The sequence below is a fragment of the Rana temporaria genome, chromosome 4, assembly GCF_905171775.1.
Source record: "Rana temporaria chromosome 4, aRanTem1.1, whole genome shotgun sequence".
Lineage (NCBI taxonomy): Eukaryota > Metazoa > Chordata > Amphibia > Anura > Ranidae > Rana > Rana temporaria.
Window position 1 is genome coordinate 425,499,740 of NC_053492.1, and position 27,525 is coordinate 425,527,264.

Sequence of the window (27,525 nt, forward strand, 5' to 3'; positions counted from 1 at the left end):
AGTTGATCTGCAAGTGTCATTGAGTAATACAATAATAAACATTTTTAGTACATTGTATTTACTGTTTCATCAATATGTAGATCAAAGGTGTGATCTTTGAACTGTAGTTGACATTGGTTAACCTTTTTTCAAGTAAAACATTTTTTTTTAGCTAAAATCTATTCTTTAACCCTTGTTTAATACTTGAGTAACACTAAAATTATTTCCTTCATCAACAAAGCCACATATGCCAACACACAAGGCCTGCGGGCTGAATTTAGCCTGCCAGGCCTTGTCTTGTGACGCTTGCACCCAGTTTTGCAGCCGGAACATGGTGGAACTCCTTCCCACCACCTCCTGGTCTCTCTCCCTCCTCTCCCAATGCATAAATTGATCCATTCAGTGTATAACAACCTGGCCATCAGATCTGACGGATGACAAGTCTGGGAACGCCTCCTCTGTTTACAAGGGACAGTTTTGTGCTTGGCGGCTCCGAGGTCTAACAGATTCCTGCATGCGCTCACAGTGGGGACAGATCTCCAAAATGTGTGAGAGAGCGATCTCCCTGCAAGGTGAGGCAGAGCCGCCTACCAAGGGGGAGGTTCTAGAGCTGGGCCAGGTAGGAGAGAAAGATGCGAGGAAGCTTTTGGGGGGGCTGGGGTTGCACACACTGTACACAGCACACTCCTGCACTCTGTACATAGCGCACCCTTTGAACTTGCATTCTGTATATAACACAACCCTAAACCCTGCATTTTGTATGTAGCGCACCCCTAAACTCTGCACCCTGTCCATAGTGCAACCCAGATACAACCAGTCCTTTGATGGCAACTATACTGCTGATGCAGACCGTGATAAAATGGAGTTTGACCCCCATGCCCTAGGCGGTCACGTGATTTTAAGCTGTGCCCAGCGCCATAAACCTCTTAAAGGGCTGGGAGGCGCCGGCACGAAGAGGATAAACTTTAACTCTAGTGTTTTTTTGCTTTTTATCTCTATGGAATTCCAATGGTGAAATCCCAAATCTGCACATATGCTGTGGCCATTATAAGGAGTTCCTACCATCTCTGCTGGATATATATATATATATATATATATATATATATATATATATATATATATATATATATATATATATATATATATATATATATATATATATATATATATATATATATATATATATATATATATATATATATATATATATATATATATAATAGGTCAAAACCAACAAGAGAAGTGGAAAGAGACACTAAAGGTGGGAGGGAACACCTGAAGCTCCCAGAAGGGGAGGAACCAAGTGAAGAATTATGGCAGGGGGATTTACTGTTGCAGTATCCAAGACCCCTTTAGGAAACCAGACCCGTACTTATCCCATCAGGATCCACCAATAACTAAAATAACACTTTGGAGTGAAGTGACCCTTTTACTTTAGGAATAGTCTTTGGTCCCCCAGGGGACATAGGCCAGGAGGTAAAGCATTTGCTGTTACATCATTGTTTACTTGAATCTGCTTGTTTTGGCAGTTTGGCTGGCCATAGATGGATCAAAACACAGCCAGGTCAGAAGGGACAGACTGAATTTCGATCCGTGTGTAGCTGATGCAGGATGGAAATGTTTTCTTAATAACATTTCTGACATATAATCACACACACAGGTTGGACTTGATGGACTTTTTTCAACCTCGCCTACTATGTAATAGTACATTTATTTTTTGTTTGGGGAAATTCCATTCACTCCAACTTCAAGTGTTAAAAGCAAATGTTGTTTTTTTACAGTACTTTTAAATGATATTTGGCAAGTCGTTGAATGTACCAATGAGAATTTTCCAAGGAATGTCTGCAAATCTACTAGTGTATCGCCAGCTTCAGTTAGCAGCCCAGTTAATTGCCTTTCCTTTCCTTTCTTTCTTTTTCGTTTTTCAGCAAAAGCTGCAATTTATAAGTGTTCTGGGTGCCGGTTTGCTTTGTGGAACAGCGTTGGCTATAATTATACCAGAAGGGATTGAGCTGCTGGATGGATCTTATAAAGGTTAGTGGAATCCCTGATACTTCTTTGTTATCCACACACAAAATGTCTTGGCTGGAATGAGCCATCCATTGCTCTTGATGTCACAGCCAGAACAAGCCTTGTCTGTTCTCCAGCACATTCAGAGCTAAAGTGCTTTATTTATAACAAACAACAGTTTACAGAGTGCAGTAACCCATAGCAACTATTCAGCAGCTATTGTTCAGACTGCTGCGCACTGATGAGGGGCTTGATCCTTTTGTCGATTGCTTAACCACTTCAGCCCCGGAAATTTTTTACCCCCTTCCTGACTAGAGTAATTTTTACAATTTGGCACTGCGTCCCTTTAACCGGCAATTGCGCGGTCATGCAACACTGTACCCAAACAAAATTTACCTCCTTTTTTTCCACAAATAGAGATTTTTTTGGGTGGTATTTGATCACCTCTGCGGTTTTTATTTTTTGTGCTATAAACAAAACAACAGCGACAATTTTAAAAAATTTATTTTGATTTGCTATAATAAATATCCCCCATTTCTTTTAAAAAAATATTTTTTTTTCTTCAGTTTAGGCCGATATGTATTCTTCTACATATTTTTGGTAATTTTTTTTACAATAAGCGTATATTGATTGGTTTGCGCAAAAGTTATAGCATCTACAAAATAAGGGATAGAATTATGGCATTTTTATTAATTTTTTTACTAGTAATGGCGGCGATCATCAATATTTTTTTATTTATTTTTTCGTAGGAGGGTGCATGTTACAAAAATGTTCCAATTGATCTTGCATCATGCATAGAATTATTTGTATACTTATAGTATTGTACTAACAAGAATCATTGTAACATGTTAACGCATATGTCAATATCATAGGTGTATTTTAAGTGATGGCGGCAGAATATCAACCAAAATTCCCCCCAAAAAACACATAAAACAAATACTATAAATTTTAAGTTGCAATTCAGTGAGTAAAATAAGTATTTGATCCCCAAGCAACACATGACTTGGTACTTGGTGGAGAAACCCTTGTTGGCAGGCACAGAGGAAAGATGTTTCCCTATAATTTTCTATGGGATTAAGGTCTGGAGACTGACTAGGCCACTCCATGACCTTAATGTGCTTCTTCTTGAGCCACTCCTTTGTTGCCTTGGCGGTATGTTTTGGGTCATTGTCTTAGCTGGAAGACCCATCTTCAGTGTCCTGGCTGAGGGAAGAAGATTCTCACCAAAGAATTTACAATACATGGTCCTGTCCATTAACCTCTCAATGCGGAAAAGTTGGCCTGTACCCTTAGCAGAGAACCGACCCCAAAGCATAATGTTTCCACCTCCGTGCTTGACTGTAGGGATGTCTTCTTGGGGTCATAGTCGGCATTTTTCTTCCTGTAAACACGGTGAGTTGAATCATTTAGATGTTCATTGTCAGGACTATACATAAGCCTTCTTGACTCACCATTTTTGGAGGAAGAAAATCGTCCATTTTAAACGGTTTAAAAAAAACGGTTACATTTCTGGAATGTCGGGACTGCGAACTGTATTATTTGCTTATGCTGTGTGACATTACTGTCATTACTGATCACAATGTGTAGCATCATGGCAGTTGCAGATCAGACCAAGGCAGCTTCCTTGGATGTAAAGGATAGGAGGGTTTAATTCTGCTTTAAGGCTGTCAGCAGATCGGCCTCTACAAACTCAGCAATGCCTAAAAATGCCTAAAATGGGAGAGCAACTGAGCAGGGTGAGACCATGTATTGCTATTTTTAATGTTTTACATAGGTATACCTGCAAAAGGGGCCAGTCTGAAGGGATCTAGCAGGACTCAGTTTTCTGATTAACGTTCCACTTTAAGGTTGAGATCAGGGCTTTGTGAAGGCCACTCGAGATCCTCAACACCAAACTCATCAAGCCATGTCTTTATGGAGCTGACATTGTACACAGGGGCACAGTCTTACTGGAACAGAAGAAGACCTTCCCCAAATCTTTGTCACCCAATTTGAAGAGTGCAGTTGTCTTAACATGGCTTTGTATACCATAGTATTAAAGGGGTTGTAAAGGAAAACATTTTTTTTTCATAATAAGCATCCTTTACCAGCACACATTCCTCTTTTCACTTCCTCATTGTTCGTTTTTGCTCAGAAGTTGCTCTATTTTTCCTTTGTTCTCTTTGTTCACTTCCTGCTTGTCTGATTGTTACTGACCACCGTAAAGGGAGGCTTTACTGCGGTGGTCAGTGACGTGCTCGTCACTCCTGGGAACTACATCTGTGCGGCTGGATGCTCTCTACATGTTAGAGACTTCAAGGAGGTGTGAATTACTGGGTGTGCCGCAATGGATACTGGGAAATGTAGTTCTTACATGAACGAGCGCCGCAAACCAGGAAGTGAATGAGAGAACAGAAACTAGAACACCGGAGGTGATATAGATGAAGGAATTTAATAGGTATTTACTCGTTTTTTAACAGAATCATGACACTATTCTGTCTGTCTACCTTGCAGACATTAATTTTAGGCAACATCTTTTTTTTCTTTACAACTTCTTTAACCACTTCCCTACCGGCCCATAGTAAAATGACGTCCACAAAGAACCTCTGCCGTTCAGAGTGGACATCATATGACGTCCTGGGCTTTGTGGAGGGGATATCTGAATGATGCCTGCAGCTAGAGGCATCATTCAGATATCCTTCTCTTGTGCCGGCGATTCTGCACAACGTAAGAACGATCATAGCGGCAGTTCCACCGCTAGATCGTTCTTACAGGCGGCGGGAGGGGACATCCCCCCCCCTCCCGCCGCCATCCGGTGCTTCTCCGGGCTCTCCCGTGCCATCGGGGGCCCGGAGAACGAATCGTCCGGCGCTCACAGGAAGCATAGAGATGACTGGTGACCAGATGGTCACCAGTCATCTCTATGACCGTCGGAGGACCCGGGCGCGATGTGATGACGTCACGCCCGGGTCCCCGTAAGTAAACAAAGCCGCGATTGCGGCTGCTAAGCAACAGCAAGCATGAGATCGGTGAATTTTTTTTTCACCGATTTCATGCTTTCCAGCCTGGAGGAGAGATGTGGGGTCTTATTGACCCTGCATCTCTCCATAAAGAGTACCTGTCACACACATTCCTATTACAAGGGATGTTTACATTCCTTGTAATAGGAATAAAAGTGATAATAAAAAAAATGTAATTAAAAAAAAAAGTGTAAAAAAATAAGAAATAAATATATATATATATATTAAAAAAAAGAAATAAAATTTATTTTTTTAACGCCCCTGTCCCCGGTAGCTTGTGCGCAGAAGCGAACGCACACGCAAGTCCCGCCGACATATATAAACGCCGTTTAAACCACATATGTGAGGTATCGCCGCATGCGTTAGAGTGCCAGCAACAATTCTAGCACTAGATCTCCTCTGTAAATCTAAACTGGTAACCTGTATAAATTTTCAAAGCGTTGCCTATGGAGATTTTTAAGTACCGAAGTTTGGCGCCATTCCATGAGTGTGCGCAATTTTAAAGCGTGACATGTTAGGTATCTATTTACTCGGTGTAACATCATCTTTCATATTTAACAAAAAAATTGGGCTAACTTTACTGTTTTGTAATTTTTTTAATTCATGAAACAATTTTTTTCCAAAAAAAAGGCGTTTGAAAAATTATTGCGCAAATACCGTGCAAGATAAAAGGTTTCAATGACCGTCGTTTTATTCCCTAGGGTGTCTGCTAAAAAAACATATATAATGTTTGGGGGTTCTGCGTAATTTTCTAGCAAAAAAATTATGATTTGTACATGTAGGAGAGAAGTGCCAGAATAGGCCTGGTATGGATGTGTGTATAAAAGCCCTGTATGGAAGAGGTTAACAATACTCTTTAAACGCCTGAGCTCTATAATTTGGAGGGGTGTCCACATACTTTTGGTCATAGTTGGTGGAGGTTTTATAAGCATTTGACACCATTTTGTTCTTGTTCTCAGTCACATGTAATCCTGAGTGTTTAGTTTTGTAAATCACGTTGATTGTGTCTGTCTGGCAGAGTCTCCAGCCAAATGCCTGAATGTTGCCCAGAATGTCAATGTCACAGAGGCTGCGGTGACAGAGGAGGAAGTAAAAGAGGTGGCTTCATCTATCCCACCCCACTTCTTCATCGGGGTCTTCTTGGTCACTGGATTCATTCTGATGTTTATCGTGGACCAGATAGGAAGCTACTGCTCTTATCATGGTGAGTTTCATCCCTAGGTGTAACATAAAGAGAACCTGTGATTTGTCCAATGCAATATAACAGAACATGTTGGCCTGAAATGTTCACATTTGGTGTTTGCATTCACACAGCATACCTTAAAAAGGAAAAAAAAGAACTGCCAGGACATGAAGTGACATTCATTCTCTCCCTCCCATGAGGACAGAGATGGCAATAAAAACCTGACAGATGTCCTCACTCTTCCCTTCTATAACAGAAACAATAAAATAGTTTTGGACAGAGTTGGACTTTATGCATTTCTCTGCTAATTCTAAACCAGAGAGTGTTTTGGCCTGGTATTCGGACCTGTTCTCCACCCAGGATGCTGAGGTTTCCAAAGAATCCTGAGCAAACACTAAATCCGTTTCAATTAACATTTAAATCAACAAACTGTCTTGCGAGCTCCTGTTGTGCTGGCATATTACACCCATCAGCGGAAATACCTTTTTTCTTCCTGCTGTTCTTCTGCATGTGTTATTGGATGTTGTACAGCAGGTAATCCTGCATATTTTTAGTAGCAATGCCTTGTTAACTGCTTGACCTCCAGAAGGTTTTACCCCCTTCATGACCAGGGCATGTTTTACTATTTAGTACTGCGCTACTTTAAATGACAGTTACTCGGTCATGCAACACTGCACCCAAATTAAATTGACATAATTTTTTTTTTGGTGATATCTAATAACCACTGAGTTTTAACTTTTTTTCTGTATAAAGGAAAAAATACCAAAGATGCTTGTTTATATATCTGAAAATCGATCATTGCCGATGTCAGCGCCGTATAAATACCCTACAAATGATACACTGATTTAGAAAGTAGACAGTCTAAGGTAATTAGTAAGAGGCATGGCAAGTTTTTTTCTTTAAGTAATAGTACCAGTGCAGTACAGCATCATCATATGACTGGTGTTGCGGTGATCAGGGATACTGACTGATACTGAAAAATAAAAATGAAAAAAAGTAAATGTTTTTTATTCAATTTTTTATTTTTTTTCCCCTAACATTTCTTTTATTTTTATTTAGTGACACTGTACTACTCGGGTGTGAGCGGGATTTTTTTTTATACATTGTTCTTGCTTATAACAGTGATGTTCACTGGAAAGATCACTGGATCGACTTGTGTACTACCTGGGTGCCTATTCATTGATCGAAATTTGGCCGGATCCTGCTGACCTGGCCATATTTTGATCCATTAAGACCTAAACAATTTATCCTTACTGCATAGCCTGCAATGGGGATCTGTGATCAGCAACAACGTTCTGCGGTCTCCTGAATGTCTGACATCAACTGGTTACAAATGTCACATGTAGGTCAGCGGAACCTCTGCTTTTGGGTTAAATACTGGTTTAACAATAGCAAACATTTTGTTAGATTACAGCTTATCAATTTATAGATGTGATGGCTGCATTCATTTTTCTTTTTTTAGGCTTTCTTTCCCTTTTGACCTGATGATGATCCAGCCAGCAAGTCTGTTGTTTTTCAAAAGAACAAGCTCCAGCTGTATCAATTTACAGGGATGGGATGAACCATTTAAAACTGGCAGTGGTGCTTACAATGATCCGCTTTTATGTATTCCTGTAAAACCTTTATCCTAAAAGGAAAAGGCTGTTTGCTGTCATTGATTAAAAAGTGTGAGGTGGAGTTTGGCTTCAATTTGTTGGCGTATTTAAATCTGCTAGTTCATCTAACACAATCCTCTCCCCAGACTGACAATGCTGGTGTCCAAAAGTGCCCCATGTGATCATTAATCTAGAGTGGGGGCACTCTACAGGAGAAGTGTTAATGGCTAGATCACCCCCTGTGAAAACAGGGGAAAAAGCTTAAAAAAAAAAAAAAAAAGAATGTAGCCACCACATCCAATGATTGGTAAGCTGCAATATAATACATTTGTGTTTTTTTGTTTAATACTGCTTTGAAGTATTGGTTCACCTTTACAAAAAAAAAATGAGGTAAACAAACACTGTACAGCCTCCCCACCCTCCCAAGTCCCTGCTGTAGTTACCTCTGGGAATGCTGAGCTGTCAGTCCTGTCAGGCCCATACAGCTGGTCAAGGGATCTGAGATCCCCGCTCTTCTCCATGCAGCATTTCCAGGATGGACCAAAGTGATGTTTATTCACAGCTCTTGCACAATGAATCGCTCTGGTCCTTCTCAGGAGCACTGCACAGAAAAGAGCAGGGATTTCAAATGGACCGGCTGCTTGAGCACCGACAGGTCAGCATTCCTGGAGGTAGGTACAGCAGGAACTGGGGAGACTGTACAGTGTTGGTTCACCTTCTTTTTATTTTTTTATTATTTTGTAAAGGTGAACACACTTTCATGATGGATACAGTACTGAATATGCGTTTTCCTCATATGCATACAGATATTCTTTGGTTAAATTGCCTCATCAACCCAGTAATGAGCCCCCAGGCCCCTTAGCAGGTGTTCTGGCAAAAAGTCAAACCTGGAAAATGAGCAACCCGTTTTCTTTAAACCATCATGAATTGCAGATTTTGACAAATTGCTGTTTGGACACAACAGCGGCAGCAAAATAGAGTCCGGTGTGCGATATTATGAGCAGAGATTGTTACTCTGCTACGACACTAACCAAGAAAATGTCCGCCTCCGAGGCGGCGACAACTTTGTTCTCGTTAGCCGCTGTGCTGTGAAAACAGCAAAATCTTCCTGTAACGGACTATATTTGGTAGCCAGTGTTTGTCCAAATCAGCAATTACTGATGGTTTAAAGCAGGGGTGCCCAACCTTTTGAAGAGCGAGGGCCACTTAAGCAACTTGGTAACCAGGCGTGGGCCACAATGAGCGGAGCGGACGGATGACAGGTCACGGCTACTCTATAGGCCCTCGGATCCGCCGAGATGAAAGGGGACAAATGTTTTTCGGATAGGAGGTAGGCGGGCGTAAACGGACATCTGTCGCTCTGTAAAGGTGAATTGAGGGTCCTATTTGGTCGGGCTGATTGTGTGAAAAGGGCCTAAGACTGCTTTTACACTGATGTGCTGCATTTTACCTATACTGTGAGTGCAGCTGTGTCTATCCTGCGGGTTAGCTGAACTTTGCCATAGACTCCACCTGTGGCAAAAACAGGCACTGTACAGGAAGCATTGGCTTATGGGGCTCTGCTCCGCAGCCGCTTTCTTCCTCTACCACCAGCTTCACATCACAACACTGATGCTGTGGTATGACAGGTCGGTAACTTGTGATCTTTGCAGGAGGTCGCGGGCCACATCAGAGGGCTCCGCGGGCCACTGGTTGGTCACCCCTGGTTTAAAGAAAGAAGTGACGTGGTTCGATTTTCTGCCGAGTTGCCTATTTTGTCAGGACACAGGCACCTAGACTGCTATTGTTATATGACTGATCTAGCCTGAAGGCTTTTTTCATTTATGTATTGATTATAATAATTGTTGCTTTGCTTTCAGATCCCAGGACAGGAATGTCTGCAGGAACAAGCATCACAGCCACTCTGGGTCTAGTCATCCATGCTGCAGGTAAATGTCACTTTGTGTTGATTTTTTGGTGTGTGCCCAAAAAATATGGGCACACACCCGGGACCCCCTTGTGTTGCAAGGTAAACTCTGCGGTTTTCATTTTTTTGTGCTATAAACAAAGATAGAGCGAGAAGTTAAAAAAAAATGCAATATTTTTTACTTTTTGCTATAATAAATATCCCCAAAAATATATAAAAACATATTTTTTTCCTCAATTTAGGCCCGATACGTATTGTTCTACATATTTTTGGTAAAAAAATCGCAATAAGCGTTTATTGATTGGTTTGCGCAAAAGTTATAGCGTCTACAAAATAGGGGATAGTTTTATGGCATTTTTATTAATATTTTTTTTTTACTAATAATGGCGGTGATCACCGTTTTTTTTCGTGACTGCGACATGGCGTACACTTTTGACACATTTTTGGGACCATTGTAATTTTCACAGCGAAAAGTGCTATAAAAATGCACTGATTACTGTGAAAATGACTGGCAGTGAAGGGGTTAACCACTAGGGGGGACTGTAGGGGTTAAGTGTGTCCTATTGTGTGTTTCTTACTGTAGGGGGGCGTGGCTGGGCGTATGACATCACTGATCATCGTTCCCTATGACAGGGAAAAGACGATCAGTGACAAGCCACAGAGAAGTACGGGGAAGGTTTGTTTACACTCTCCTCTCCCCGTTCTTCAGCTCCTGTGACCCGACCCCGGGACACCAGCGGCGATAGGGTCCGTGGGTCCCCTGGGCGCGGTCACGTAGCTTCGGACTGGGTCGCGAGCGCGACCCACGGCTGGGTACTTAAAGGGCAACGTACCTGTACATGCCTGTGCCCAGCCGTGCCATTCTGCCGACGTATCTCGGCGTGAGGCGGTCCTTAAGTGGTTAATAGCAGCGGATGGACAGGGCGGAGCAGAGACGGACACAAAGAGGGAGCTGACAGGCAGAAAAGAGGGGGTGAGAGGGTGAGCTGAGAGCAGGACAGCGTATGACAGAGGGACGCTGTCTGACCTACAGTGGTCAGGGCTGGGTAGCCCTGGTTATCGTTGTCAATAAAGAAGGGATACAGGAAGTGGCAGGTTCAGGGAGTTTTTTTTACAGTTCGGGGGGGGGGATTACACAGTGCTGTGTAATCTGCTTTAAGGGGGGGGGGGGGGGGTTTAACAAACACTTTAAGCCAGGTTCACACTACAGTTCAAACTGAGCTGCGGTACTAACCATACAAGGTTAGTTCAGCGATCTCCCCGTGATCCCATGATCCCCTGTGTTTTGACAGGGGGATGCCCCCACACCGGAACACTCCGATCAGCACTCTCTGCCATTGGCTGAAAGCGCTGATTGGGAGTCGGTCGGCTGCTGGTTTTCCAGCATGCATGTCCAACAGAAGCCAGCCAGCTTCTGTTGGACAGACCGACATTCACACAGGCCGAATTTTTTATTTTTATTTTTTGAACCAGCTGTTGTCTCCCAACATTCGACCCATGTGTACAGGGCTTTAGATAGCAATAAAACCAACAGAGGTTGTAACCCATCATCACTGTATCCAAAACTTAAGAAAATACCCTATAGGGTAAACAAAGGTAAATGGAGTCAACACCTCTTTACTAAAACTGCATTGCCCTTGCTGGATTTTATTTGTTATCTGGATTTGCTTCTATTAAATAGCTTGTTGTCATAGGGGACGTGCTGCTGATAATAATCTTCAGGCTCTAGTAATCTAATGAGCTGCTGCTAATTAAGCGAATTATTTCCACTAATGTACTGACTGAGCAAAGATCAATTGCATTGCGTGGTTAGGAGATTCTACCTGGAATATAACTAGTCCATCCATTCATCCAGGATCCAGCCCAGGGACAGCTTAGCCTGTACTAATCATGCTATATCTCAGCTGGATCTCGATGAATGTTTTTTGAAAACAGATTAATTCAGTAGTGAAGGCGGTTTCTGTTATCCCTGAGCCGGATCTGGTGTTTTATTTCGGTCGGACGTGTCCTGATATACAGATTTGTATTGCTTATCTCCACCCGCTGGCAGGAAAGAATAGAGGAGTTATTGTGTTGTGAGAATTGTGTGCAGTGTTCTGTGGTCTGTCTGGAATACTAACAATAAACACTCTGCACCAAGCAAGTCACATAGGGGCAGTTATAACTAATCGTGCCATTTGTACATTTAGTGTTTTTGTTGTCACTTGCTGTTGGGCGTTTTCCAGCTGAACGACACACACACTAAACGGAATGTATAGGGGTTTTGTACATCTTATTTTTCTTAACCCTTTCTGGCTGACTTCACAATGGATTGGCTGTCACAGCAATCACATGATTGGAACCCCCGTCCTACTGGCTCCTGATCATCATGCCTATGACTGAGAGCTGTCAGTAATCGCAGGAATAGAGCCCACTTCTGTGCTGTCACATGTATGCATACAGCCAGCAGGAAGGAAATAAAGTATAACTGCAGGCACCGCTTTTTTATTTGGATGGAGTGGTAAGGGGATAGAACCACTGTCAAGCTTTTTTTTTTTATTGCTAGAACATACATTCCTCCGGTCTTTTGCACGAATCAGAATTATATAACTGGTTTTTATCTTACTTTTTTTACCTTATTTTGGAATTTATAGTCTGCCTTTTATATACTGCGGCCATTTCTTCCTGTCTGTATGCTAAAATTATAAATAAAGAATTTGGGGGGGGGGGGGGGTAAAAAGTAAAAGAACATTCATTCCACGTTAATAATTATCCTGCCAAAATTGGTGTGTGCTGCAAATCCCTCCAGCATTGCTCCTGTTTCTTCTTGCTGGAGACTGCCATTTTGTTGAAGCCCAGAGCAGTCATTTACTCTCTTGGTCTGAAAAACTACGTGTCACTTTTTGTAATTAAAATCTGTGTATTTGCACCTCCAGGAGGACCCACCTTGAACAGGTAGATGAGCCTGATGACTTCTTACTCGCTTTCCCCCCCATCTCTTTCCTTTGCCTCCACTCTGTGTCCCCTGGTATTTTATTTTATGCAAGTTGATATATATAGTTGAATAGTATCTTAATGCATACAGTGACCTACTAGCGTCAGATAGTAGGTGCTTGCAATATCTCATTAACCCACATGGTTATGGAGATATTTGCAGAAAATCGGGCACCGCATGCACTCCGTAGACAACAGTGCAGGCTCACTGAGCGCGCCGGGTCTAGAATGGGAGCCTGCCGGAAATGCGAGGGGATCGTGCCGGTTCCGCACGTGGGAGAGATGTCATCGCCGCTCCGGCCAGTCACTCTGGGTATAGTGGCGGCGGAGGAGAGGAACGAGGGTCGGTGCGGGTCCTTCGATCTGAGGTAAGTAATTGATAATGAGCTTTTTTTAAATATTATGTGGCAACACTAAAGAAATGACACTTTGCTACAGTGTAAAGTAGTGAGTGTACAGCTTGTATAACAGTGTACATTTTATGTCCCCTCAAAATAATTCAACTCACAGCCATTAATGTCTAAAGCACTGGCAACAAAAGTGAGTACACCCCTAAGTGAAAATGTCCAGATTGGGCAGAAGGTATCAATATTTTGTGTGGCCATCATTATTTTTCAACACTGCCTCCATGACAATATCACGAAGCTGGTGGATGTTGGAGACCTTGTGCTTCTCCACCTTCCATTTGAGGATGCCCCACAGATGCTCAATAGGGTTTAGGTCTGGAGACATGCTTGGCCAGTCCATCACCTTTACCCTCAGCTTCTTTAGCAAGGCAGTGGTTGTCTTGGAGGTGTGTTTTGGGGTCCTTATCATGTTGGAATACTGCCCTGCAGCCCAGTCTCCAAAGAGAGGGGATCATGTCACAGTACATGTTGGCATTCATGGTTCCCTATGGCCTCTTTCAGACTGGGGAGGGAGCCGCGTTGGCGGTATAGCGGCGCTATAAATAGCGGCGCTATTCCGACGGATTTGCCGCGGGATTCGGCCGCTAGTGGGGCGGTATTAACCCCCGCTAGCGGCCGATAAAGGGTTAATACCGCCCGCAATGCGCCTCTACAGAGGCGCATTGCGGGCGGTTTTGCCGCGGTTCCCATTGTTTTAAATGTGAAGGAGCGGTATACACGCCGCTCCTCTCACCGCTCCAAAGATGCTGCTGACAGGAGATTTTTTTGTCTCCCGCCAGCGCATCGCCTCAGTGTGAAAGCCATCGGGCTTTCACATTGAGTATGCAGTGAAGGAGTTTTTCAGGCGGTATAGCAGCGCTATTTTTAGCGCTGTACCGCCTGAAAAACTCCTCAGTGTGAAAGGGGTCTTAATGAACTGTAGTTCCCCAGTGCCGGCAGCACTCATGCAGCCCCAGACTACGACGCTCCCACCACCATGCTTGACTGTAGGCAAGACACACTTGTCTTTGTACCCCTCACCTGGTTGCCGCCACACACGCATGACACCATCTAAACCATATAAGTTTATTTTGGTCTCATCAGATCACAAGACATGGTTCCAGTAACCCATGTCCTTAGTCTGCTTATCTTCAGAAAACTGTTTGCTGGCTTTCTTGTGCATGATCTTTAGAAGAGGCTTTCTTCTGGGACAACAGCCATGCAGGCCAATTTTTTTTTTTTTTTTTTTTTTACTTTTAAAGGTTTTTATTGAACAATTTACAGTTTAAACATATTTCTGCAGGTTATAAGGCAATACTGTGGAAATGCATAGAATGATATGTGGCTCATGTACATATGAATTTAACAAGTCAGGAACTCATACAAGTTAAACCAGATGCTCAACAAACCGCAGTTGGGCGGAAACCTTCTATCTATGCTAATCACGGGGTTCCCCACTGGGAGGGGTTATGACTCTATGAACCCCCAGTGCATGTGTCCGCGGACGCAAGCCACCTGTCCCAGATTTTGCTGTATTTATCTGGGCAACCTCTGTTGATGTAAATGAACTTCTTGTAGGGCAGTATGCTATTTATATCTATTTTCCAGTCATTGAAGCTGGGGGGAACGGGTCTCATCCACCGCCTGGCTATCATTTTCCTTGCAGAGAACAGTGTTTCATGTAGGAATGTTTTGGTGAATTTGTCCATCTCAGAGTCAGGGAATATCCCTAGTAGACATTGTTTGGGGTCCAGGGTCAAGGGGGATCCCATGTCATCATGTAGGAAGTACACAATCTGCTTCCACAGACCCTGAAGGACCGGGCACGCCCAAATTAAGTGGAAAAAAAGAACCTGTCACCTGTTTACACATTGTGCACAAGGTAGAAGACTGTTGCCTAAAGCGGGCCACTCTTAGGGGGGTAAGATATGCTCGGTGCACGATATACAACTGGGTCAACCTGTCAGAGAGTTTGGGGGATACCGCCTTGCATGAGTCAAGTGCTTCATTCCACTCCTCATCCTCCAGCAGGCCCACCTACCTTTCCCATCTGGGTTTAAGATTGTAGGCTAGCACAGTTGACGATGGGGTCAGGAGCATGACGTAAAAATCTGAAATCAGCCTTCGTGGATCTTCCCCCTTAACTATTGCCATAACGACATTAGGAGTGGACTGTGGTAAAGGCTGGGTGAACTGTGCCTGGACTGCATGGTGTACCTGTAAGAATTGGAAGAGCAGTGAACTGGGCAGTAGGAACTCGTTTTGGAGTCTCTCAAAGGTTTTAAGCGTTCCGTTCGAAAATATGTGGTGCAAGTAAAATATCCCATGTTCGCTCCATATGTTTGTGTTAGGGATCGAGATAAACTCTGGAAGTATTTTATTGTGCCATAGAGGGGTATAATCGTTGTGGGTAGGGGTCCCCAACATCTTGGCGACAATGTCCCATATAATGCAGGCCAATTTGATGCAGTGTGAGGCGTATGGTCTGAGCACTGACAGGCTGATCTCCCACCCCTTCAACCTCTGCAGCAATGCTGGCAGCACTAATGCGTCTATTTCTCAAAGACAACCTCTGGATATGACACTGAGCATGTGCACTCAACTTCTTTGGTGGACCATGGCGAGGCCTGTTCTGAGTGAAATCTGTCCTGTTGAACCGCTGTATGGTCTTGGCCACCGTGCTGCAGCTCAGTTTCAGGGTCTTGGCAATCTTCTTATAGCCTATGTCATCTTTATGTAGAGCAACAATTATTTTTTTCAGATCCTCAGAGAGTTCTTTGCCGTGAGGTGCCATGTTAATTAAACTTCCAGTGACCAGTATGAGAGAGTGAGAGCGATGACACCAAATTTAACACACCTTCTCTCCATTCACACCTTAGACCTTGTAACACTAACGAGTCACATGACACCGGGGAGGGAAACTAGTTCTCCAGGGTAAAGGTACAAAATAAAAGAAGTCTTGGACATAAACTTAAGGAGTGGTTACAAGGACGGATGAACCTTAGAGGATATATGGGGACAAGAGAAAAGCTGCTACAGTATTACTGGGGGCCTTCTGTTAGAGCCTAGAATTTAAAATGTATGTCTGGGCAAAATAAAACATATTCAGTACATAAACATTTTTTCACGTTTTACCGCTTTAAAAATGCTACAAGTACAGGAAAATACTTGTCGATTTGCCAGAAATCCAATGAGCTCCTATATCCTGTACTGACCACTGCCTGAGATCTCTCCTGCTGGACTACAGGACTCCTGCCCCCGATGTGGAAATAAGGAAAGAGAGGTGTTCAGTCCAACATCAGGGAACTGGGCAGAGCTGACAATACTGTGTGGGATTCCAGCGCAGCACCGGAAGTTTTCAGCTCACTACAGGAAAGCTCGCTGGATTTTTGGCAGAATAGTAGAAATGTTTTTCTGTACTAATAACATTTTTAAAGAGGTAAAACGTATGGAAATGTATCCAGATGTACACTTTAACATATTCCTTGAAGAAAGTAGGCCCAACAGAGACTGGTTTGCATCTATTTCAAGAATCCCACTCCTTTTTTATTTTTAATTTCCAAAGCGGAGCTCCTCTGAAAAAAAATACTGCAGCTGCTGACTTTTAATATTAGGACACGTACCTGTCCTGGAGTCCAGCACCGTCCGCAGCAGAGGACGAGCGGTCGCTCGTCACTCTGTTGCACCCCCCGCCATCCTCGGTGAGTCGCGCCCCCCCCCCGTCTGAATGGCTCCCGCTGTGTACTGGGAGCCGAGTGTTCCCAGAACACAACGGGGGGCAGACGGGGGGTGACGTCATGCCCGCAGTCTGCCCGAGACTGTGTGGCCGGAAGTGGGTGCAAATACCTGTCTTTAGACAGGTGTCTGCACCCCCCTCCCCCCTGAAAGGTGTCAAATGTGACACCGGAGGGGGGGAGGGTTCCGATCAGCGGGAGTTCCACTTTAGGGTGGAGCTCCGCTTTAATGAAATATTGAAGTTTGAGCGCTAAATTTCTCTCAGGTGTCATTGTTCTTTATCCAGAATTTATCTATGTAACATTTAATCTTCTCTCCAAGAGGGCAGATCACCTGTTTTTTTTTTTATACATTTACAGAATAGCAGAAAAAGAGCAGTACGCTGCTTGGTCCCAATAGAGTGTTAATGGTAGACTGCAAGTTTATTTCTGTAGCTAAGCTGGGCCCTTGAGAAGTAATTATTCTGGAATTAAAAAAATTACTATCCAGAAACACCTGACACCTGTCAGGTCTACAGCACAATAATATGATTGGGGACGGTACGGTGTACATGCTCCACTGCACCAAAACCACTTTAAGAGCCAGTTCACACCATAGAAACGCAGTCCGGATGCATTCCTGATGCTTTTTTGCATGCATATTTCTGATGTGTGCCAGTGCATTTTCGGTGCCTTTTTGATCCAGTTCAGTGCTTTTTTTCTCTTAACCTTAAATAAGGATGTGTGTTCCAGTGCATTTTAGGTGTGTTCACAGCGTTACAGTCCAGTGCAGGAAACATGCAGGATGTTCTAATTTTTTTATACTGGAACTGCAAGCACTGGAGTGAACTACCATATACTATACCATACCATTGAAAACCATATAACCTACTTTCCATGCGTTTTTGATGCAGAAGAAAAAAAAAAGAACTGGACTACATGTGGTGAGAACTGGCCCTTAAGCTGAACACTGGGCAAAATAACACACACAGGTGCAAACACCTGAAATACAACTTATTTCCCACAAGTATATCAGGAAGTCCATAATACAGGCAGTCCCCGGGTTACAAACAAAACAGGGACTGTAGGTTTGTTGTTAAGTAGAATCTGTTTGTAATTTGGAACAGGTACTTTTTTAAAGTGTAGCTCCAGCCAACAAATCAATTTTTAAGCTTTTCGGATAGCATAGGGAAGGGATATCACCCCTGTAACATTTGTTTTGCTGTCTGTGCCCCCTGTTCAGAAGATTTCACCTCACTTTCTGTCCCAAGGACAATTGGATTTAGAAAATTTGGGGTTGTTAGGGAAATATAAAGCATGTAATCTGACATTCGTCAAACATTCACTGCAGGTGAATCTTTCAGGTGCATGTATTTTAAAGTGGTTGTAAACCCTTTACAACCACTTTTGCCTATAATAAGGCTTACCTGTAGCTACCGTGAATTTCTCGTAAACTGGATAGTGTAGTAGATATTCATGTGTCATCGACACATGCGCACTGAAAGAGATGGCTCGTATGTGCCGTTTCTTCAGCTAGTGTGCCGCTATCGGCGGCTCCCTCACACATGCGCAGGAGTGACGTCATCGTGGCTGCGGCTAATCACAGCGCCAAAGCGGTGTGCTGGGACTGCTACGGGGCCTTCGATCTAAGGTAAGTATATCATAATGAGCTAGCATGCTGTGCATACTAGCTCATTATGCCTTTGTCTTGCAGGTTTTTTTTGTTGTCCCCGTGGGTTTACAACCAGGAAAACAGTGATTTGATTCACTCCCCGAGAATTTTTGGTGAAAGTTGCATTGACTGTTGTATAGATATATCTCAAAGTATATGCCTGAGAAAAATAATGAAAAGAACATGTGCAGCACATCTACAATACATGCACCCACACCCACATTTTATTCCTTTAAAAATAAAGTGCAGGAAAATACCGCTGATCCTGCCAGAAGACCAGTGATCTCTTAACTTCCTGTAGTGAGTTGACAACACAGTCTTGCTGCACTGAAATCCAAGCTGTGTTATTAGCCATTCCCAGTTATCTGCTGGGTAACAAAACCCTCCCCTCTGTTATAGAGAAGAGGATATGTTCTGTAGTCAATCATAGGGAGAATTTGGGCAGGACTGATGACACTGCTTGGGATTTCAGTGCAGCAGAGGTACTGAGGCCTGATTTAATAAAGGTATTGAGAATCGTCATATAATAAATTGTGACAATATTCCCTTCAATTATTCAATAATTTGAAAAGCGCATTTCTGTCCTCTGCACATGATAGAATAATTGAAGTGAATAATCACACAATTTATTATTCAAAGATTCTCTACTCTTCTAATGTATAGGTGCAGCTGTGTTGTCAGCTCAGTACAGGAAGTTAGCAGCTCATTGGGCACTGGCAGAGTCTTTTAGGCTGGGTTCTCGTATGTGCAAATTGGTTGCGGATTTCCTCGCATTAAATTCGCAAGACATGCAAGTGTGCCCGACTCTCAATGGAGCCGGGGCGGCCGCGGTCCACATTCTGAAAGGGTCCTGTGCGTCTTTGGATCCAGTCCAGGTGCAAATTCGGGCAAAAATTCAGACCTGATTCACCCTTGAACAGGTGAACGGGGACGCACCGGACCCCATGCTGTGAACTGCGGCTGTGCCATATGTGAACCCTGCCTACAAGGATAAAATATAGGAAATGCGCACATACTGCTGAGATGTGCTGAATGTTCGTTTTTATTGTTCCCCAGACATACACTTTTAACCCTTGTACTGCCACTGGCATATGTCATACGTTGATGGCAGCTCTAACTGTAATATATATTGCGTTTGTGTGCACTAAAATTAACGTTCATGTATTCTACTATAAAAATTTGCACTGTATAAACCATTGCACTAATATCGCGTGACATGAAAATTGGAACTGCCAACATTTTATTCTCCAGGACCTCTGCTTTCAGAAAGTATATTCTGATTGGTGTTTTGACTAATCTTCAGGCCTAAAATTCGTTTTTTTTTTTGTTTTGTTTTTCCCAAGATAAAGTTTATTGATAGTCATAGGTAATAAACATCAACATACAAGAAATGGATATACAGAAGTGACATTGCAGTGTCCATTTGTTGAGAAGGGATAGTGTATTTAACTGGGTGGAGGGGTAACATTGGGTAATACACGTTATGGGTGTTAGACCTAAAATGATGTTGAGTTGATAACCTCCCAAGGCTGCTAATACCACCTTTACAAGACCTAGGTCTATCTGTCTACTGCCTAGCTGACCCTTCGCCCCCATTCACATCTAGGCGTTTTTACCCCTGTAGTGCTACGCCGCTGCCGCCAGAGGGATGAGAGCACATGTCCCTCTATGGAGATGGTTCACATCTCCACGCCGAACGCCTGCCGCCTGAAAAAAGGTCCCGGACCTTTTTTTCAGGCGGCGTTCGGCTAGGAGATGGGAAGCATCTCCATAGAGGGGGTCAATCTGGGGCCCATCTAGGCGGAAAATCCTGGCGTTTTGTCGCCGCAAATCGTGGTACAAAACGCAGCTATTTGTACCGCGATTTGCGGCGACAAAACGCCACAAATTTGTCTGCCTAGGTGTGAATGGAGCCTTCAATCTCCTCACTTATCACAAATTTACTGAGCAACATATTGGTATGGATTTCACACCATTCCCTTAAACTCAGTCTGTCCAAAACTGAACTTGTAATATTTCCTCCTCCCCGATACCCCCCTCAGGACTTTACCATTGGGATCAAAAACACAGTTATTGGTCCCTCTGCACATGCCAGAATGCTAGGTGTAATCTTAAACCCTGTATACACGATCGAATATCTGATGGAATCTAATCCGATGGATTTTTTCGTCGGATATCCGATGAAGCTGACTTTCAACAGTCTTGCCTACACACCATCGGTCAAAAATCCGACCGTGTCCAAACACGGTGACGTAAAACACTACGACGTGCTGAGAAAAATTAAGTTCAATGCTTCCGAGCATGCGTCGACTTGATTCTGAGCATACGTGGATTTTTGACCGATGGACTTCCACACAGACGATCGTTTTTTTATCCATAGGAAAAATTAAAAACATGTTCTATTTTTTTTCACCGATGGAAAACAAACCGATGGGCCCACACACGATCGGTTTGACCGATGAAAACAGTCCATTGGTCTGTTCTTCGGACAAACCGTTCGTGTGTACAGGGCTTTAGACTCTGACCTCTCCTATGGACCCCACATTCAATCACTGACTAAATCTTGCCGCCTTAACCACCAAAATATTTCCATAATTTTACCTTTCCTAAGGCCAGTCATATACAGTTCGAATCTCAGCTGGTTCAGCAAGAGCCATGTGTGGGCAGGCTGAATGTACCAAACTGGTTCAAGCAGCCTGTCGGATTTACTTGCGATTTAACGCTAGCAGCTGCTATAGCCACTAGCAATAATGACTGTCGGTGGGGACGGCTTCTTGCTCTCTAGCTCTTTTGTAACATCCTCCCAGAGCCTCTCCCATCCTCTGAAACTCCCTACCCCTGTTTGTCCGGTAAGCTCCCAAATTTATTCAGGAAAACCTGCCTCACCTCCATTTAACCACTTAAGCCCCGGACCAATATGCTGCCTAAAGACCCAAGGGGTTTTTACAGTTCGGGACTGCGTCGCTTTAACAGACAATTGCGCGGTCGTGCGACGTGGCTCCCAAACAAAATTGGAGTCCTTTTTTCCCCACAAATAGAGCTTTCTTTTGGTGGTATTTGATGACCTCTGCGGTTTTTATTTTTTGCGCTATAAACAAAAATGGAGCGACAATTTTGAAAAAAATGCAATATTTTTTACTTTTTGCTATAATAAATATCCCCCAAAAACATATATAAAATGTATTATTATTTATTTATTTTTTCCCTCAGTTTAGGCCGTATTCTTCTACCAATTTTTGGTAAAAAAAAATCGCAATAATCGTTTATCGGTTGGTTTGCGCAAAATTTATAGCGTTTACAAAATAGGGGATAGTTTTATTGCATTTTTATTTTTTTTACTACTAATGGCGGCGATCAGCGATTTTTTTCATGACTGCGACATTATGGCGGACACTTCGGACAATTTTGACACATTTTTGGGACCATTGTCATTTTCACAGCAAAAAATGCATTTAAATTGCATTGTTTATTGTGAAAATGACAGTTGCAGTTTTGGAGTTAAACACAGGGGGCGCTGTAACATTTAGTGTTCACTTAGTGTGTGTTTACTACTGTAGGGGGTGTGGCTGTAGGACTGACATCATCGATCGAGTCTCCCTATAAAGGGGATCACTCGATCGATGCGCTGCCATAGTGAAGCACGAGGAAGCCGTGTTTACATACGGCTCTCCCCGTTCCTCAGCTCCGGGGAGCGATCGCGACGGAGCGGCTATAAACGAATAGCCGCGCCGTCGTCCCAGATCGCTCCCCGAGGCTTACCGACCGCCGCATGTACCGGGGGGGTCCCGATCGGACCCCCCACCCACGTCAAGCAGATAAAGTACAGGTACGTTGATGTGCCTGTCCGTGCCATTCTGCTGACGTATATCTACATGAGGAGGTCGGCAAGTGGTTAAAAACTGTACTTGAGTCACCTCCATCAGATGGTCCCTCACAGCTATTACCTTTTCTACCACCTCTTCTTCCTTTTTAGATTACAAGCCTCATGAGCAGGGCCCTCCATTCTGTATTGAACCGGACTGTAATTGTACTCTCTCCCTTTATATTGTAAAGAGCTGCAAAAAGTGTTGGCGCTATATAAATCCTGTATAATAATAAATAATTTTTCTGGTTAATCGGGTTTTACAAATTCTCCATCAGATCTTAACATGCAGCCAGCGAAAATGCATCCCAAAACTGTCACTGCCAGAAAACATGGCTAGTGAGTATCTGACCAACTTTTAACTAACTGTTCTGCCTTTGTTCTCTACAGCTGATGGAGTTGCTCTTGGGGCCGCGGTTGCATCTTCTCAGGTCTCTGTACAAGTCATTGTCTTCTTTGCCGTCATCCTACATAAGGTGAGATGGGCCTCAAAATACCTGCATGTTTTCTTTTCCTAACTCACAAAGGCAAATTGAGGCATTTTGCAAGCATAACCATTCCATTTGTTCCTTTCTCCTGCTGTCTGGAATCAACAAATGTTTGTTTAAACCACATTTAATCTCATGATCCTTGAAAAAGCTGTTGGCAGATGTCCTCCAAGATCAACAAAGCTTCCCTGGTATCCATCTAGATCTTTGAGCCCCAATCTCCTGCAAAGAACAAGTATATCTAAAGGTATTTCAGGGATACTTTACTACTTCAACACGAGAAGCGATGATGGTTACCTGCCTCTCAGGATTTACTTCTAATTTAAAAGTTCGGACACTAGGCAGACCGCCATTCTTCTTCTCCCCCGAAGAAGAATGTTCGGTTGTGAGCAATGACTTTTTCTGGGAAGATGCTGGACTATATTAATGTTGATTTTAGGATTGCTCGTGTGAATGAAGTGGCCAGTCATGAGAAGGAACAGCATATTTGTCTTTCCCACCAATTTGCACTTATTCTTTGAAAAAATCCTATTGTATAATTCCCTTGCTTTCAGACTTCTCATGAAACAAAATGCAAGTTGACCTTCAAATGATTTGTTTGATGCAACTGACAGGCTTTCTTTTGTTCTTTGAATATTAATACAAACCATTAATCTATGAAGCACTTTGCATACTGTATGTTCACAAAAGTCTCTGCCCTCAAGGAGTTTAGGTCCATATCTCCATTCACCTACCAGCATGTATTTTGGAGGGTGGAAGGGAAACCTATGCAAGCACAGAGAGGACATTCAAACTCCATGCAAATGGTGTCCTGGCCGGGTTTCAAACCCAGGTTCCCAATGCAGAAGTACTACACTAAGACACTGTGTTGTCATAGCCACTATTTGCTGTTGGACTGCCAAGTGGAGGCTCAAAATATATCCCAGGGAACAGGTTCTTAGAATTGTAACTGCTTGCCAACCATATATTGTGTATATATACAGCAGCAAGGTGGCTCCCCTGTGCAAAATCGCGTACCTTCCGGGCCTGGGGCGTGCACCGGCGACCCACTCCCACTGTGATTGGACACAGCAGGAGCCAATCTGCGGGGCCAGCGGACTCTCCAATCGTACGGGGGAGAAGAATGGCGGTCTGTTTATGTAAACAAGACAGATCGCCGTTCTGTCAGTAGGGAAGCTGTGATCCTGTGTTGCTGCTAAGCAGCAACACAGATTTCTGCCTTCCCACAGTACAAGCACCTCCCCCGCAGTTGGCAAGTACTCCCTAGGCACACATTTAACCCTTTTGTTGGAAAAAGGACATACATTTTATTTGGGCACAGTGTCGCATGTGCAATTGTCAATTAAAGCAACTCAGTGCGGTATCGCAAAAAATGGCTTGGTCATGAAGGTAGGTAAACCTTTCGGGGCTAAAGTGGTTAATTTACAAAATATTGTAAATGTGAAAACTGCATCTGTTAAACTTTAAATGATGGACAGAGTTCTGTAGTCCAGCAGGCAGTAGGCTGGGAATGCTGGTTTGAATTTCTGTGCAGCACAGGCATCATGTTGTCTCCCCGTACAGGAAGTTAGGCGCTGCATGGATTTCTGGCAGATCAGCAGGTATTTGTAGTGTTTTAAAGGGATAAAACCTGGGGCAATACCCAACAAAAATAGTAAAAGGCTTGAGGAATAAAACGCGTCAGGAGAGACTTCATAAACCTAATATGTACAGTCTGGAGGAATGAAGGGAAAGGGGAGATATGTTTGAAACCTTTAAATACATCAAGAGGGTGATAAAGGTTCAGGTTTAAGATATAGACACGGGGACAAGATCTCAAACTAGCAACAGGAAATTTCAAAGCTGATCTTAGAAGGTCATATTCTGCCAAAAGAGTAGTTGATGCTTGGAACAGACTTCCAGCAGAGGTAGAGAGTTGGTCAACAGTAAGTGAATTAAAACCTGCTTGAGACAAACCTGGATCTATACTCAGACAAACCCCCAAAATAACACAAATACAAACATTCTTGACGGGCCATTTGGTCTCTCTCAGTTGTCACTTTGTATGTCTATTTATTGCAGAGATGTACTTTACCTAGTTATACTAAAATGTATAAAAATAATTTGTAATTTTTTGTACTTCATTAGGCCCCAGCAGCGTTTGGTCTGGTCTCGTTTCTCATGCATGCAGGATTAGAGAAGAAACAAATTCAGAAGCACCTGTTGGCATTTTCAGTAGCTGCACCTCTTCTTGCCATTACAACGTACATTATTCTGACAATGGTAAGCTGATCTCGCACACACATCATTTTTATATAATATACTGTAGATGCTATCAGCTAATTTGTAATAAAAACATATATATTTTTTTTTTAAAGTAATTGTAAACTTAATTTTTTTAAATGGCAAACATGTCATACTTGCCTGCTCTGTGTAGTGGTTTTGCACAGAACAGCTCCTATCCTTCACTTCTCAGGTCCCTCGCCGGCTCTCCTGGCTCCTCCACCTTGCTGAGTGTCCCCATAGCAAGCCATTTGTGGGCTTGATCCTGAGATTTGTTGTTAGTTGAAAAAAGACACAAGTCCATCTAGTTCAACCCCAAAAAAAATCATGCAATCCCATATACACAATCCTTTACTCACAGTTAATCCAGAGGAATGCGGAAAACCCCAGCAAAGCATGATCCAATTTGCTCCAGCAGGGCAGAAGATTCCTTCTTGATCCTAGAGAGGCAATCGGATTTTCCCTGGATCAACTTTACCTATAAATGTTAGTACACAGTTATATGTACATTTAGGAAAGAATCCATGCCTTTCTTAAAGCAATCTACTGAGCTGGTCAGAACCACCTCTGGAGGGAGTCCTTTTCACAGCTCTTACTGTGAAGAAACCTTTCTGTGTTTTGGAGATGAAATCTCTTTTCCTCCAGGCGTAAATAGTGCCTCCTTGACCTTGCCTTACCTATTAATAGACACAAACAGCAGGGCTCAGCCCCACTCCCTGCTCTCTCCTTACAGGCTGTTATTGACAGTAGCAGGAGCCAGTGGCTCTCCTTGCTGCCCCCATGTCCAGTGAGGAGAGAGAGAGCGCGGCACTGCTTTTAGGCTCAGCATTGGGTCGAGAACGGGCTCAGTTAAGTATAAGTGGGCATTGGTGGGGGGATCCTGTGCACAGAAGGCTTCTTAAAATACTTTAGAAAGGTGAAAACCGAAAGCTTTGATATTTTTTTTATTTTTTTTACTTTTTTGGGGGAAATATTCTAAATTGTATATATAGTGTGTGGCTGTCACAGCCTCTATTATTATAATCTATGATCATACCATCTTCAGGGCACTTCTATCACCCATCAGGTCCATAGACAGATCCCACAGACAAGGCTTAATCAATGGGGTTATGGGAATTCCCATAGTCCAATCAAAAACTGTTGACTTTTTAGTTTGATTCCTTTCTCTCTTGTTCTTCAGTCAGGGGGCAGCTCACAGCACAGACTCAGCGCCACAGGACACGGCATGCTCTTCTCAGCTGGGACTTTCCTCTACGTAGCCACAGTTCACGTCCTACCAGAGATCAGCGGCCGAGGACACAATCAACAACAGGGGGCATCTGAATACAGACAACAAGGACTGGGACTGTTGGAGAGCCTGACGCTGGTGGTGGGAGCCTTCCTCCCAGTCCTGCTATCATTGGGACTTCACGATAGCTGAACAAGGACTGAGTGCACCCTGCCAACGTACAGGATTATTCCACTGGCAATAGTCTGAGGAAATAATGGCAAACACAAAGGTGCATTCCCTGGGATGATAGAACATAAATAGAACTTTTTTTTCTATATAGAACAGGAACTTTAAAGGGACCAGATAAATCTGCTCTCCGTTTTCCAGATTGTTGTATTAACGTCTAACTTGCACAAAGTCTAATAAATTATTGTGATTAATAGAAATAGCCTTAAAGAGATTCGATTTTCCTGGCCTTGCTCAGGGTTTTCATCAAGTGTGGATGTATTCCTGTCCAGTTTGCTGGCAGTCACTTTTGATATCTGGCTGACAGCTGTGTTTGTGTCATTTTGTTTAAAGGGAATATGTATTTTTACAATGTTTTGTTTTTGTTTTTTAATATAAATATATAAACTATATATTTAAATACTAATCTGCTTAAAGTTCAATTCCAAATTTTTTATTTCTTCTACTTCTTTTACTCTTTGTCCCTTATGTAGAGATTTTTGGTCTTCGCCCGATCACATGATAGGAAGTTAATAGAATCTCCTGGGTGGGAACAGACCATTAAGGTTTTAACCGTTCTCCACTCAATTATATTAAATATTTTAATCATATAGGTACATTTAGCAATAATTTCCTATTACATGTGCAAGCTTACACATTACACCTGTGGGCAAAATAAAAAATGACATATATGATGTAGTCTGTCCCTCTTGTAACGCAGTTTAATTACCTGTTCATACTGCCAGGAGATCCGTTTTTTTCCATTTCCTTTAACAGGGACGACAACGCTCTTTTCTCTGTAGTAAAAATGCACAGGAGCATTGTCAGCCTGAGTCTTAGATGCACATGCGGTCGGACTATAAGCTTACATATTTAGGTCGAAAAAGAACCAAGTCCATAGAGTTTCACTAAAAGAAAAAATAAACAGAAAACCCCCATTTACAGTGCATCCGGAAAGTATTCACAGCGCTTCAGGTTTTTGTGTTACAGCCTTATTCCAAAATGGATTAAATTCATTATTTTCCTCAAAATTCTACAAACAGTACCCCATATGTGAAAGAA

General features: G+C 42.9%; 1 protein-coding gene across 1 annotated transcript in view; it reads left to right on the plus strand.

Annotated features, from left to right (window-relative positions):
* LOC120937873 (zinc transporter ZIP9-B-like) overlaps positions 1-26,686 on the plus strand; it is a 59,944-nt gene extending 33,258 nt beyond the window's left edge. The window contains exons 2-7 of the mRNA XM_040351399.1: positions 1,908-2,013; positions 6,007-6,192; positions 9,626-9,694; positions 22,669-22,754; positions 24,894-25,028; positions 26,209-26,686. Coding sequence (XP_040207333.1) covers positions 1,908-2,013; positions 6,007-6,192; positions 9,626-9,694; positions 22,669-22,754; positions 24,894-25,028; positions 26,209-26,448 — 822 coding nt within the window. The 3' untranslated portion in view covers positions 26,449-26,686. The remainder of the gene's footprint in view (positions 1-1,907; positions 2,014-6,006; positions 6,193-9,625; positions 9,695-22,668; positions 22,755-24,893; positions 25,029-26,208) is intronic.
* Positions 26,687-27,525: the final 839 nt, after the last annotated feature.